This window comes from Rhincodon typus, chromosome 6 (assembly GCF_021869965.1).
Source record: "Rhincodon typus isolate 14 chromosome 6, sRhiTyp1.1, whole genome shotgun sequence".
Classification (NCBI taxonomy): Eukaryota; Metazoa; Chordata; class Chondrichthyes; order Orectolobiformes; family Rhincodontidae; genus Rhincodon; species Rhincodon typus.
The window spans coordinates 23,334,013-23,348,932 of NC_063337.1; the positions used below are offsets into that span (position 1 = coordinate 23,334,013).

At 39.6% G+C, this 14,920-nt stretch overlaps 1 protein-coding gene across 1 annotated transcript in view; it reads right to left on the reverse strand.

The window, feature by feature from the left end:
- The window catches only part of LOC109915139 (copper-transporting ATPase 2), a 120,556-nt gene that overhangs the window by 2,225 nt on the left and 103,411 nt on the right, over nt 1–14,920 (reverse strand). The window contains exons 15-20 of the mRNA XM_048598136.1: nt 13,370–13,571; nt 9,427–9,573; nt 4,442–4,584; nt 3,578–3,781; nt 3,323–3,440; nt 1,744–1,846 (exon numbers count right to left, since the gene is read on the reverse strand). Of these exons, the coding sequence (XP_048454093.1) occupies nt 1,744–1,846; nt 3,323–3,440; nt 3,578–3,781; nt 4,442–4,584; nt 9,427–9,573; nt 13,370–13,571 (917 nt within the window). The remainder of the gene's footprint in view (nt 1–1,743; nt 1,847–3,322; nt 3,441–3,577; nt 3,782–4,441; nt 4,585–9,426; nt 9,574–13,369; nt 13,572–14,920) is intronic.

Consider the following 14,920-nt stretch of genomic DNA (forward strand, 5'->3'; position numbering starts at 1 on the left):
ACAAGAGATCAGAATTGGGGATGCACAAGAGATCAGAATTGGGGATGGTCAAGAGATCAGAATTGGAGAACTGTATAAACCTCAGAGCTGTGGGGCTAGAGGAGATTATAGAGATCAGGAAAGATGAAGCAATGGGTACATAGAAACAAGGAGGCAAATGTTAAGATCAAGGTATTGTTTAATTGGGAGGCAAGCTAAGTCATATAGTGATGAGTGAATAGAACCTGTGTAAATTAAGATTTGGGTAGTAGAAATTTGGTTAATTTTTAATGGAAGGTAAAATATGAAATACCAGCTGGAATTATGTTGCAATATTCTTAGATAATAAAAACATGGATGAGGATTTTGGCAGGGCAGGAGATGAGCTGAGATACAGACTACAGATATGTTGTGAAGGTAGAAATAGAATGACTTAGAAATGGCGCATTATGTTGTTAGAAGCACATTTCAAGTTAACAAGATTCCCAAGATGGTAAGCAGTGCAATTCAGCCTCAGCCAGTTTCCAGCAAGAAAGCTAAAGCAGCTAATTGGGGAACATAGTTTTTGGCAGTGACTGAAAACTCTCAGGGCGAGAACAAGATGGGGGAAGTGCAGTTGTTCATCAGGAGTCAGCAACAAATATGCTGGTAAGATTTTGGAGATGCTAAGAGAAGCACAAAGGGAAGCTGTGTAATTATCTAAACAGGAGTCAAAACTGTGGCTGGAGAATAGTAATGTCAAAGGTGCTGAAGAATTGACAAGGAGAGATAGTGCACTACAGTCACAGAGGATGGATAACTTGGAAGTACAGTGAACTGTGTAGGGTGGAACAGGCAGACAAGTGGGAGATGAAATTTAATACAGAAAATTTTGATGTGGTAAATTTTGGCAGAGAGAATGAACAGATGCAATAGAAAATGAAAGATAGATTGTAAAAGGGTATTGGAACTGGACATGAGTGTATATGCAAAATCTTTGATGGTGGGACCACAAATTGAAAACCTGGTTAAAAAGCCATTTGGGTACTAGGCTTTATAAATAGAGACGGAGTACAGAAGCAAGGAAGCGATGCTGAAGCTCTGTAAAGTTCTGGCCTGGTCTTAACTGAACTAAATGTGTCCAACTCTGAACACAACAATTCATGAACAATGTGAAAGATTTAGAGAATGGTTCAGGGATGAGGAACTTCAGTTGTGTGAACAAAATGAAGAAACTGGAGTGTCCTTAGATAGGACAGGCTTAAGAGTGATTTGATGGATGTGTTCAAAGCTTTGAGGGGTCTAGATCGAGTAGATAGGGAGAAACCTTTCTCATTGAGGCAAAAGGTCCAGAACCAGAGAACACCAACTTAAAATGATTGGTGAAATGTGACATGAGGAGGTCTTTCATACGGCAAGTAGTCAGAATCTGGTATGTGCTAATGGAGCATGTGTCGGAGATAAACATAATTAGAGATAACAAAGTGGATCTGAATATCTTTGTGATGTAATCATTCTAGATTCTATTTCACTTGTAGCTTTGATTAGGACCATTTTTGTGCTAAGTTGCCAATCCTATTTGCAGGTATTTATTATCAAAGGAATTATGTGATGTAGCTTCATTTGTTCTGCTGAGAATATTATCCAGTACCACCTCTTTCAAATAATAAAAATGCAAATTGATGTTTCGTAATTTGAATAGTCAACTTGTTTCTGAAATATCAAACATTAGACCCTACTGTTCAGAAGTGTGACACAGAGAAAATGTTAAACTCAGTCACTTACAGTCTCAGCATTAGTGATGAAACTACGACAGAAACTGATGAAGCAGCCATTGCTGCAGATCCCATCCATGGCTGTAAAACTAGGCCGACTGGCAAAAAAACTCCTAGAAATTTGGGAGCACATAGCACATTTAAAACATAAGAAGAAGTTACTCTAATTTCGATTAAACAAATCAGCTGAAGCTTAAATCTAAGAATCTTGAATGAAATACGCACAAGATTTAGCAGAGATTTTGACTATAATTTTCCAAAATTAATTGGAATGGTGAATAGACAGAAAATTGGATGATAAATGCCAGGTCAGTCTTAAAACAAAGAATATGAAGCTGAACTAAGAAATTTACAGTCCACATAATCTTACTTCAGGAGTTGAATATATTACTAGGATAGAAAACAAATGATCAAACTATCAAGCACTGAGAGAAACACAAGGCTGCATTTAATTCAACACAGTTAAATGTTGTGTACCCAATTGGCAAATGCCACTGGGGGCAAACCAGCAGAGGCAGGTGAAGCCCCTAAGATAGAATCCTAGAATCCCTAAAGCGCAGAAACAGACCATTTGGCCCATCGATTCTGCAATGACCCTCTGAAAAGCATCTCACACAAACCCCCACCCTATCCCCATAACCCCACATTTACCACGGCTAATCCACCTAACCTGCATATCCCTGGACATTACAGAGCAATTTAGCAGAAACTGGAGCACCTGGCAGACACCCACACAGACAGACAGTGGGAGAAAATGCTAATTCCACACAGATAGTTAAGTAAGGCTGGAATCCAACCCAGGTCCCTGACCACACGACACAGCATTGCTAACCACTGTGCCACTTGTTTGTCCTCAATCCTTCACTGTTCTCACGAGGAAATGAAAAACATACAATTGTAACATTGTAACAAAGTTATGCAGAATTATTTTAATTGATGCAAGATATCAATCTATTATTTATATATCTTTCTCATGTTACTATCTTTCATAGTTACTGTTTGTGAGGTCTAAATTTAACAATCATATTGCAAAAGCAATGCAATGTCTCCCTTTTTTGTTACATAATTCATGTGGCAAGAAAGATATTTTAGGACAATTGATGTGGTATGACACCATCTTGATCAGCATAGTATGTGCACAAAGTGACTAATGTTTTTGCCATAATTTTATAACACTCAAGAGATAGTTGCCTTCCTGTTGAAGCTACAGTGGAATTGTAAAACATTAGTTAAGCAATTTCTAGGTGTTTTCAAATGGGTGATTTACCTTCATTTCCCCTTAAAAATACTTCTAGCAATCAGCTCCAACAACCAGCAATACTATTTGGGCTCAATAAAAGGTCTGTTCCCCAGAAGACGCATGGAAAACATCTTTCTAGAGACAGGTCCTGAAAGACTGCTGGAAGTTTTAACCTGAAGGCAGCTGCATTAACCTCAAGTTTGGGAATTTCAATAGTATTAGCACAGTACTTACATAATTTAAAAGTGGTTTGGTTATAGAATAGCAGTAAGCATGTAACACCAGTACAAGATTAAATATTGCCATGTAACATTTGCAGCAAATAAAGCAGAGAAACACACTGACTCACCAGCAGCAATAGGGATTCCTACAAGGTTATAAATGAAAGCAAAAATAAAATTGATCCGAATTCGACGAACAGTCTGTTTCGACAAATCAATACAAGCTACAACGTCTAGCAGATCATTCTGGGGGCAGAACAAAGAATGCATGATAGCACAAAATATAAACAAATAGCAATTTTTATCCTGATCTATATTTACATAATCTAAGTACTAAAGTTAAGAGCTAAATAAATAGGATATGAACATAAACATTGACTCACCCTAATAAGCACGACATCTGCTGCTTCAATAGCCACATCTGTGCCCGTTCCTATGGCAATTCCCACATCAGCTTTCGCCAGGGCTGGAGAATCATTTACACCATCTCCTACCATTGCCACAGTTTTCCCCTGATCCTGAAGTTCCTGCACTTTGGCTACTTTATGGGAGGGAAGAACCTCTGCAAACACTTTCTTGATGCCAACCTTAAAAAGTGGAAACATTTGCATAAACAATTAGAGAATTTGTTGCATATATTTGCATTAACCGTAAAATACTTTGATATTTTTAATTTCTGACGGCTGTAATCAGGAATAGTAAATGGGTCAAGCATCTCTTAATTCCAGGATCTGGAAAATGTCTTTTAAAAGTATTAGTCTTGAAAGCTGAAGAACTTAAAATATGAATGCTGATCTTTCACCTCTGAGGAGGCAGCAGTGCATAAAGTGTATTTATTGGTTCACTCCTGGACTATAGTAAGGTAGTAAGGTGACTGGATTCTAAGAAATCAAAAAAAAGAGTCATACAATAATTTCAAAGGACTAGGTTTATGATTATTACTCTAATAAAAAGCCCATTTACAAAAGAACAATTGTGATCAGCTTCTGGATCTTCTGAGAGGATTGGATAACCTTTGCCCCTGTGGGTTCAGATGGCAGCACTCTTGCCTGTGAGTCAGTATATTGTGGGCTCAAGTTCCACTCTACAGACTGGAATATAAATGTCTAGTGCATTACTGAGGTCTAATTTTCAGACAGGTTAACTCTGTCTGCTCTCTCAGGCACATGTAAAATCTATTTTGAAATTATTTCATCAAATGCAGTGAGTATCCTCACAGGGATCAATCAAACTTTATTAAAATCTACCTGGCTGGCAATGGCTGTTGCTGTTTTGCGGTTGTCACCTGTTAATAGCACCACATCCACTCCCATATTTTTCAGGGTGTACACGGCGAGTGCAGCTTCAGGTTTGACTGTATCTGCAATTGCTATCATTCCACACAGTGTACCTTTGAAAAATAAAATATATCATTCACTCAATCTTAGGAAATACCATGGCAATCTTTTTAAATGAAATCTGCACACGATATTTACAACTCTTGCTTTTGTGCTCAGACACTTAGCACTGATCAGTATACTTTTCAATGTTAATCAATATCATTGCATTACATTTCCTCATAGCAATTTTGGGCACCCTGTATATATTTACTTCATACAAATTTATTGGAGTATTACCATTTAGTTACCTAATCCCCCCCTGTCCAAAGTCACAAAGTTCTAGCAGTTTCCATTTAATATTTTCAGTACATTATCTTCTTTCTTTGCTTAGCTTTCAGCAATTTTCAGCTCTGTTAAATTATTCTTATTTTAAGCAACCACCCAATAACTATTTCATGCAACAGGATGAGCAATCCTAGGACTTTCCTGGTGCCTGCTGTTTTACTGGCTGTCTTTTATTCTATTCAGTCTTATTGAATAACTCACTTATCTTGACCCAAACACTAACCGGACTTCTCTTTTTACTAGCGCTGTAAATTCCTATTCATGTCAACTCTCCAGTTTCAGCACCTACAGCTTTACTTTCAACAAAGAAAGAGTGAAGCAGGCATAACAAAAATGACTCAAAACATCACAAGATAAAAAACATTGAAAGTACAATGATCAGTGTCTAATTTATCTTTATGCTCCTAAAAATAGAAAAATACACCCTATCTTTAAAGATAGCCGAGGAAGTCACACCAAAATTAATGGAATTATTTTGCAAGGAAATATATTCTTTTGCCGCTAAAACTTTCAACTACAGTTCTTCTGCCTAAAAAACGTTTAATCTTGAGGACCTTCTTGAAGCCAGCAAATGGGTGCAATTAGTGAAACCTTGCAACAGTGATTAATTCAATTAGAGGCATGGCCAGATTTAAGGCTGGAGTTGGCTTCCAATGGCATGCATTGCAAACCAACGCAAAATATTGCGTGACTTGTGCTGGACATATATTGTACTTGAAACTTATTTAAACCACTACACTGGTTAATTCAGTTTAGGACAAATTGAGCTGAAAAGTATCAATGCAATCTTATCCTTACAATTTATTTTTACATAATTCAATAGGAAATAACAATTCATATCACACAAAAACATTATGAAAATGTTGTTCATAAAAACATTATGTTTTATTACACAAGATTGTCTGCAAGTAAGTTTCTTCTATTGGTTTATGGTAAGTGGACATCGCTGGCAAAGTCAAAATTTACTGCCCATCCCTATTTCTCTCAAGAAGGTGTTAGTAAGGTGTCTTTCTGAATTGCTGCAGACTATATGCAGCAGGTACTCCCACTGCTTTAAGGGAAGAAGTACCAGCATTGTGACCCAGTGACAGTAATAGAATAGTGATATATTTCCAAGAGCTTGACTTACATGGGACCAACCCTACAGATGGTGACGATTCCACATGCCTGTTAAGCGTGTTTCTTTAGGTACTAGAGGTTGGAGGTTAGCAAGGTGCTTTCAAACAAATCTTCACATGCGGCAGTATATCTTGTAGATGATGCCATTACGTACCAGTGAAGTTGCAAGATAAGGTGTCAATTGAGTAGGCAACTGTAACTTGATTGGTGTTGATTTCCTAGAGATTGTTGGAGTTGCAGTTTTCCATTCAAGCAGGGATATTCCATCACACTTCTGACTTGTAACTTTCTGACGGTAGAAAACTTTTGGGGAGCCAGGAAATGCTTTCTCCACTGCATAATTCCTTCTTCTGACATGTGCCATTTATGGGAGTGACCCAGTTGAGTGTGTTGTTAATGGGAATTCTCAGGATATTGTTGGTAGAGAGAGTTCAACAATGGGAGTACTGCTGAATGTTATGAGGAGGTAGGTTAGATAGTCCCTTCTCAGAGATGGCGATGCCATTGAGAGTCACTTCTGTGGTGCAAAAGCTACCTGCCACTCATCTAGCCAAGTCTGATGGTTGTCTAAGTCTTCCTGCATGTGAGTGCTGCCAGCTTCATTTTCTGAGGAGTTGTGAATGGAACTGAAGACTGCAAAACTCCTGACTTATAAGCAACTGAAGTTGGTCCAGCATAGGACTAATCTATGCAATTCTTGCAGGGACATCCTTGAGTGAAAATTGGCCTCCAATAATATCGGCTTCCTTTCCTGTTAAGTATTACACAGACAGTGGGGAGTTTCCCCATGATTCCTAATTACTTGTAATTTTACAAAGGATTCTTAACACTGCAATCAGTCAAATGTTGCACTGATGTTAAGGGCAATCACTCTTAATGCACCTCAAGAATTGAACTCTTTTGAATGCCAATCAACACAACCATACTGCTGCGACTCAGGTTTTACACGTAGGCCAGGCCAGATAAGGATGGCAGATTTCCTTCTCTATGGATATTAATGAATCAGCTGGGTGCTTTTTTTTTTTTAAAATGACAATCTACGACAGTGTCATAGCCACTATTTTGGAGTATCCAGATTTTGAAAAATTCTACGAAAATATAATTCCCACCAGCCACCACAGGGTGAATTGAATCTGGAACCCCAACCTCTGAAAATTAGCATGGATTGCTGATCCAGTATTATCACACCGCCACTATCTTCCACATAAATTGCAGAATCCAAACTTTTTGTTCTTTGTTCTTAGTGGTTAGCAGATTATTACTGAGCATGTGCTGCTTGTTTCAAATGCCAGTGGTCTCTTTTCTCACAATATTGATGAGTAAGAGTAAACTGACAGGATGGTAATTGGCTAATTTATACTTGTCCTGCTATTTGTGAATCGAAAATATCACGGAAACTTTCCATTTTATCATGTAGATGCAAGTTTTTTTTTGTTTGTTCCCTAAAGGACATTGATGAGCCAGATGTCTTTTAACTGAACTGTTACATGGGTTACCATTAAAGTAGCTTTTCATTACTGGCATTTTTTAATGAATTCAAATTTCACCATCTACCATGGTAGCATTCTAACTTATGTCCTTAGCATATCAGTTTGAACTTGTGGATTGCAAGTCTAGCTATAATACCACTATGCATCCACCTCCATGGTGTCAAAAATATATTAGAACAGCTTGAGAAAAATTTAAATGTATCTAGCACAACGCCTGGCATGTTGTTGAGGTCCTTAGTTTTGCTGCAACCAGCATCTTGTCATTTCTTGGTAACATGTGTACTGAATCAAAATGACTAATACCTAGCATCTTTTTTATTCATACATTGAGGGGACATGGGTTTTGCTGGCTGACTAGCATTTATTGGCCATTCCCAGATGGTGTTGGGATGGTGATGGTTAACTGCCTTCTTAAACCACAGCAGTCCATTTGATGAATGTGCATTCACAGTCCTCTTAGAGACGGAGTTCCAAGATTTTGATCCAGTGATACAAAGATGGTCAATGAGTTGACAGAAACTGGAATATGGTTGTGTTCCCATGTATCTGTTACCTTGGTCTTCTAGATGGTGGTGGTCATGGGTTTGGATGGTGCTATCTAAGGAGGCTTGGAAAATTTCTGCAGTACATCTTGTAAATGGCGCACACTGATGCTACTGTGCACCAGTGATGGTGTAAGTTTTATGGATGTGGTACCAGTCAAGCCGGATATCTATGTAGCACAAATGTTACTTGCTACTTGCCAGTCAAAGCCTGGATTGTCGAGGAGTTGCTGCATTTGGGCACGGAGTGCTTCAGCATCTGAGTCACAAATGACGCTGAATACTCTCTGATCATCAGTGAACATTCCCGCTTATGATGGAAGGAAGGTCACTGATGAAGCACTGAAGATGGCTGGACCTGGAACACTATTCTGATGAACTCCTGCACTGAAACATAAATGCTGATATCCACTGACCACAATTCCATTGTGCTAGCTATGGCCCCAAACAACTGAGATACTGGGAACCAGGGAGGGAGTAAGTTTAGTTCCGCTAGTATTCCTTGATGCTACATTTGGTCAAATGTAGCCTTGTTGTCAAAGGCAGTCACAGTCTCACCTCACCTTGCAAAATTCAGACCTCTGAGTTTATAAGAACTAAGGTCATAACGAGTGGCTCTGAATGAGCCCAAACTGAATGCCAGTGAGCAGGTAACACTCCTGATGACCCATTCAGTCACTTTGCTGATGATTGATAGGGAATGATGGGGTAATAATCAATCAAGTTGGATTGTCCTGCTTTTTGTGTACAAGTATGTCTTGTACAAATGTGTGAAATTTTCTACATTGCTGGGTAGATGCCAGTGTTGCAGCTGTACTGGTAGTTTGGCCAGTCGCATGGCAAGCTCTGGAGGACAAGCCTTCAGCACTATTGCCAGAAAGTTGTCAGTACTCATAGCCTTGGGGTATCAAATATGTTCAAAAATGCCTTGATATCACTTGAAGTGAACTGAATTGATTGAAGACTGGCATTTCTGGTGTTGGGAACCTCTGGAGCAGATGGAGATGGATCAGCCACCTGGGACTTCCGGCTGAAAATTATTACAAAAGCTTCAGCATTATTTTTTGCACCAATGGGTTGGACTCCCTCATCATTAAGAATGAGACTATTAGTGGAGTCTCCACCCTCAGTGAGCCGAGTGATTCTCCACCACCATTCATGACTGGATGTCGCAAAATTGCAGAGTTTAGATCTGATCTGCATTTTTGAATCATTCAGCTGAGCCTGCAGCAGCTGTATCTGCTAGTTAGCATGCATATAGCTGCTTTATTATAGCTTTGTTATTTTTTCCTATTTCTCTACTTTTGCAGTTGTCGTTTATTCTGAGAGATTATTACCAGTATTTGCAATATTGATCAGTAACATCTATATGCATGATGAAAAGTCAATTGAGAAACTTTTATTACATGGATCTTACCGTCAATGGCCACCAACACTGCTGTTTGACCTTTCATTTCGTGACTGGTCATGGCCTCATCAACCTCACGGCCAACATGTAAACCATTGCGTGTCATCCACTCTCGGTTTCCAATTAACACCGAATAGGCCTGAGAAGCGACTGCACCTAAAAATAGTTTAAAAAATGCTGTTAATTAATGTACAAGTCTTTAAACAATTTAGGTGAGGCAAGAATTATTACTCTTGATATCAAGATCGCATTTGACCGAGTGTGACATCAAGGAGCTTTAGCAAAATCTGAGTCAATGGGAATTGGAGAAAAAACCGTCCACCGGCTGGAGCCATACCTGGCATAAAGGCAGATAACTGTGGTTGTTGGTGGTCGGTCATCTCACCTCTAGGAAATCTCTGCAGGAGTTCTTGAGGGTAGTGTCCTAGGCCCAACCACCTTCACCTTTACATCGATGACTTTCTCATCATAAAGTCAGATGTGGAGATATTAGTTCCTGACTGCACAATGTTCATCACCATCCATGAACCTCAGGTGCTAAAGCAGCTCATACTGAAATGCAGCAAGACCTGGATAAAATCCAGGTTGGACTGACAAGTGCAAGTAATATTTGCTCCAAACAATTGCCAAGCAATCTCCAATCATGGTGTGGCTGTACAAGACTTTGGTTAGGTCACTTTTGGAATGCTGCATGCAATTCTAGTCTCCCTGCTTCGGGAAATATGTTGTTAAACTTGAAAGGGATCAGAAAAGACTTTGAAAGGACGTTGCCAGGTTTGGAGGGTTTGAGCTATAGAAGAGGCTGAGTAGGCTGGGGCTATTTTCTCTAAAGCATCGGATGCTGAGGGGTGACCTTGTAGAAGTTTATAAAATCATGAGGGACATGGTTAGGGTGAATTGTCAGCATCTTTTCTCCAGGGTAGGGGAGTCTAAAACTAGAGGTCATAGGTTTAAGGTGAGAGGTGAAAGATTTAAAAGGGACCTAAGGGGCAACTGTTTCATGCAGAGGGTGGTGTGTGTATGGAATGAGCTATCAGGGGAAGTGGTGCAGGCTGGTACAATTACAACATTTAATGGATATCTGGATGGGTATAAGAGTAGGAAAGGTTGAGGGGGAAATGGGCCAAATGCTGACAAATGGGGCTAGATTAATTTAGGATATCTGGTCAACATGGACAAGTTGGACCAAAGAGTCTGCTTCCATGCTGTGCAAGTCTAGGTCTCTATGTAAAAGATGGAATCTAACCATTGCCCCTTGACATTGATTGGCATTTAACCATCACTAAATTCCCCCACTGTCAACCATTGGTCCTGGAGCCACAGACCAGAAATTGATCTGGAATAGCTGTGTATAAAAGGAGTAGATGAGAGACTGGAATCGTGCAGCATGTAACTTACCCACCTGACCGGATGATTGCAGCTCCAACACCACTCAGGAATCTGGTCACTATCCAGGACAAAGCTACCTGCTTAACTGGCACGATATCATAAGACCATAAGATATAGGAGCAGAATTAGGCCATTCAACTCATCAAGATTGCTCCGCCATTTTATCATAGCTGGTATGTTTCTCAACCCCATTCTCCTACCTTCACACTGTAACCCTTGATCCCCTTACGAATCAAGAACCTATCTATCTCGGTCTTAAAGATACTCAATGACTTGGTCTCCACAGCTTTCCGTGGCAATGAGTTCCACAGATTCACCACTTCCTGGCTGAAGAAATTCCTCCTCATCTCTGTTCCAAAGGGTTGCCTCTTCACTCAGATGGTTTCCTCAGGTCCCAGTCTCTCCTACTCATGGAAATATCCTCTCCATATTTACTCTATTCACACCCTCCGTATTCTGTAAGTTTCAATAAGATCCCTCTTCATTCTTCTAAACTCCATGGAGTACAGACCCAGAGTGCTCAAGTGCACCTCAAACGACAACCCCTTCATTCCCAGGATTATTCCTGTGAGCCTCTTCTGGACCTTTCTAAGGCCAGCACTTCCTTCCTTAGATACGGGGCCCAAAACTGCCCACAATATTCCAAATTAGGTCTGACCAAAACCTTATACAGCCTCAACAGTACATGCCTGCCCTTGTATTCTAGCCCCCTTGAAATGAATGCTAACACAGCATTGACTTTCCTGACTTCCAACTTAACCTGCAAATAATCTTAAGAGAATCCTGAATTAGAACTCCTATGTCCTTTTGTGCTTCAGATATCCAAAACCTTTCCGCATTTGGAAAAACTTCAATCCCCACACCAGTGATGCTCAGTAGCAACTATTACCATTTAATGCTAAAATTCACCAAGAACCCTTAAATAGTTCCTTCCAAACTCAACCATTACTATCAACAGGAACAGGCTTGAAGTGTTGAATGGCCTACTCCTGTGCCTATGTTATGGAGAATGGAAGAAGACAGATGGAAATACCATCACCTGCATTATCACTTCCAAGCCACTCACCATTCTGATTTAGAAATACATTACCGTTCCTCTAGTGTTGCTCTGTTAAAATCCTGGAACTCCCTCCCTAATGTCACTGTGGGTCTGCCTATAGCAAAATGGACTGCAGCATTTCAAGAAAGCTGGTCACGATCTTCGAGGGAACGAGGGCAGTGCAATAAATGCTATCCCAACTAGATACGCCCATATCCCATGAATGAACAAAAAAAAAACTATAATTGTTCCAAAATCAACTATTTCAAGTGTGACTAGGTGATATTAATATTACAAAGGCTGATAAAGTCATCAATACAGAGAAGACTTGTAATGTTGCATTTTTATTTCTCTCTGCAAGTATCTTGTAGACAATTTGAGAGAAATGTCAGCAAATCTGTGCATTTTAATACCTGTGAGTTACTTCATGTGATACACCATTTGATGGCTTGCTGTTCAATAAAGAATGACAAGAATATTGTTATTTTTCTGAATATTTTCATTGATAAAGATTATCAAAATTCAACATATTTGGAAAAAATTCTCACTACGATGGAATAAAGTCATTAGTCACATAATCAACCGTTTGCAAATTGATTCATTCAAATAAACAATAAAATTCTGAACAAAAATAAAGTTGCTGGAAAAGCTCAGCAGGTCTGGCAGCATCTGTGGAGGAGCAAACAGAGTTAATGTTTTGGGTCCGGTGACTCTTCTTCAGAACTGATGGTGGCTGGGAAAACGTCAGTTTATATGTAGAAAATAGGGAGGTGGGGGGTGTAGGGAGTAAACGATAGGATAGAGCCCAAAGAGAGAGAAAGACTGTGTGGACAGACAAAGGAGTTGCTAACGATCAGGCTGGAAGGGTGAGTAGTTGTTAATGGGGACTGTTAGTGACTAACAACAGGGGGTACGTAGTGGCAGGCTGTGTGGTAACAAGGCCTGGTGTGTGGGGTGGGCAGCTGCGACATGGGAGAGTTTAGGCCCTAAAATTATTGAACTCAATATTGAGTCTGGAGGGCTGTAGGGTCCCCACACGGAAAATGAGGTGTTGTTCCTCCAGCTTGCGCTGTGGCGCAATGTAGTTCAATAATTTTAGGGCCTAAACTCTCCCATGTCCCAGCCCCCCACCCCATACTCCAGGCATTGTTACAACATAGCCTGCCACTACACACCCCCTGTTGTTCGTCACTAACAGTCCCCATTAACAACTACTCACCCTCCCAGCCTGATTGTTAGCAACTCCTTTGTCTGTCCAACTGTCTTTCTCTCTCTTTGGGCTCTATCCTATCGTTTACTCCCTACCCCACCCACCTCCCTATTTTCTGCATATAAACTGATGTTTTCCCAGCCATCATCAGTTCAGAGGAAGGGTCACCGGACCCGAAACATTAACTCTGTTTTCTCCTCCACAGATGCTGCCAGACCTGCTGAGCTTTTCCAGCAACTTTGTTTTTGTTCCTGATTTACAGCATCCGCAGTTCTTTTAGTTTTTAATAAAATTCTGAAAGAAGCTGTGATTACCTTCTGAAGTGGTTTGTGATCGCACTGTATTAACATCATGCGAATCACTAATCTTCAATAAGTGTGTGCTATCTTCACATTTATTCAGACTGCGTTCACTTTTCAGCACAATTGCTTCAATATTAGTAACTTTGCAGCTGATGCCACAACCTGGCACAGACTGAAAATCAGTACAGTAGCCCAGAACATCTATGCCAAGTTCCTGGAACAAACAGAAAAACTTTAGATATTTCTCAACATTATATCAAACACTTAAACTTTCTTCAACTACTATAAATAACATTTATAATACACATTTTAGTTGGAAAAATCCCAAAGATTTTCATTAGAAGAAACAGAATAGCAGATGAGTTAGGTAACTGAAGATATGTATACTTGAAGAGACAGGTTTTATACCAGTAAACTGTGATAAATGAAATGAAACTCTGCCCTAAATATGAGGAACAGTAACAGCATGAAAGAAAAGCGAGAAACAGAGGAATGAAGAGCAGTACAAGTAGACTGATCTATACAAATGTATATAAAATTCTGCGGTTAATATGGGTCGTTGAATGTAACAAAGAAATTATGCACTTCCTGGACAAGATAATCAGCCAAAGCTAAGGTATTCCATGCAATTCCTTGTAGGAAGATATTCGTACCATTTAAGGGGACAGCAAAAATTCATTAGAAATATACCAGGAATGAATATTAATGTTATTTTAAACAAACATAAAAAATAAAATTCCTTACTCTTCACGTTGAAGATAAGGAATGGGGTACTAGAGAGACTGCTCAATAGTGGTCATCATTTGTCAAGAGGAAAGGTTGGGATTACTTTAGTTTATTTTAAAGAAAACACAGTGCTATAAGTATATTACATTACACAACACTCAGATCAGTAACATTTATTTTCACAACACAGTTCTTACGAAACCACATAAATACTTTAAAAACGGTCAATGATGGACTTGGTACAAATTATTATTAATTGGCAAAGTTTTAAGGATTTAAAAAAAATAAGAATTTTGGTGTAAGTGGTACAGCACTGCATTGCCAAGGAAGTACTGTCAACAATACAATTGAACATTTTGGCTCAAATTCTGCAGTGAATACAAAATATTTTCTATCATTGATGGCTGTCCAGAAAGTTTGAGCGCGCTTTCGGGGAAAGTGTTGCTCTAATGTAGTATTTAAGTCAATGCAGCAACTTCTGTAAGGCACAAGGCCCTTGACAGTAGAACAAGAAATAATATAATACTTTAACCACTTTGAATGAAGAATCCTCCCCGGCATGTGCAGACTCCAAGCCAAGTACAAATTAATTAGAAGTCATGCATAAAATGTGAGATAAAAGATTGGACAAGGTCAAAAGGAGTTAAGAGAGAGAGGAAATGAAACAGACAGACAGCAAAAGTAGGGGCAATACAGTGGCTCAGTGGGTAGCACTGCTGCCTCACAGTGCCAGGAATCTGGGTTCAATTCCCCCCTTGGGTGACTGTTCCGTGTGGAGTTTTGCACATTCTCCCCGAGTCTGCATGGGTTTCCTCCCACAGTCCAAAAATGTGCAGG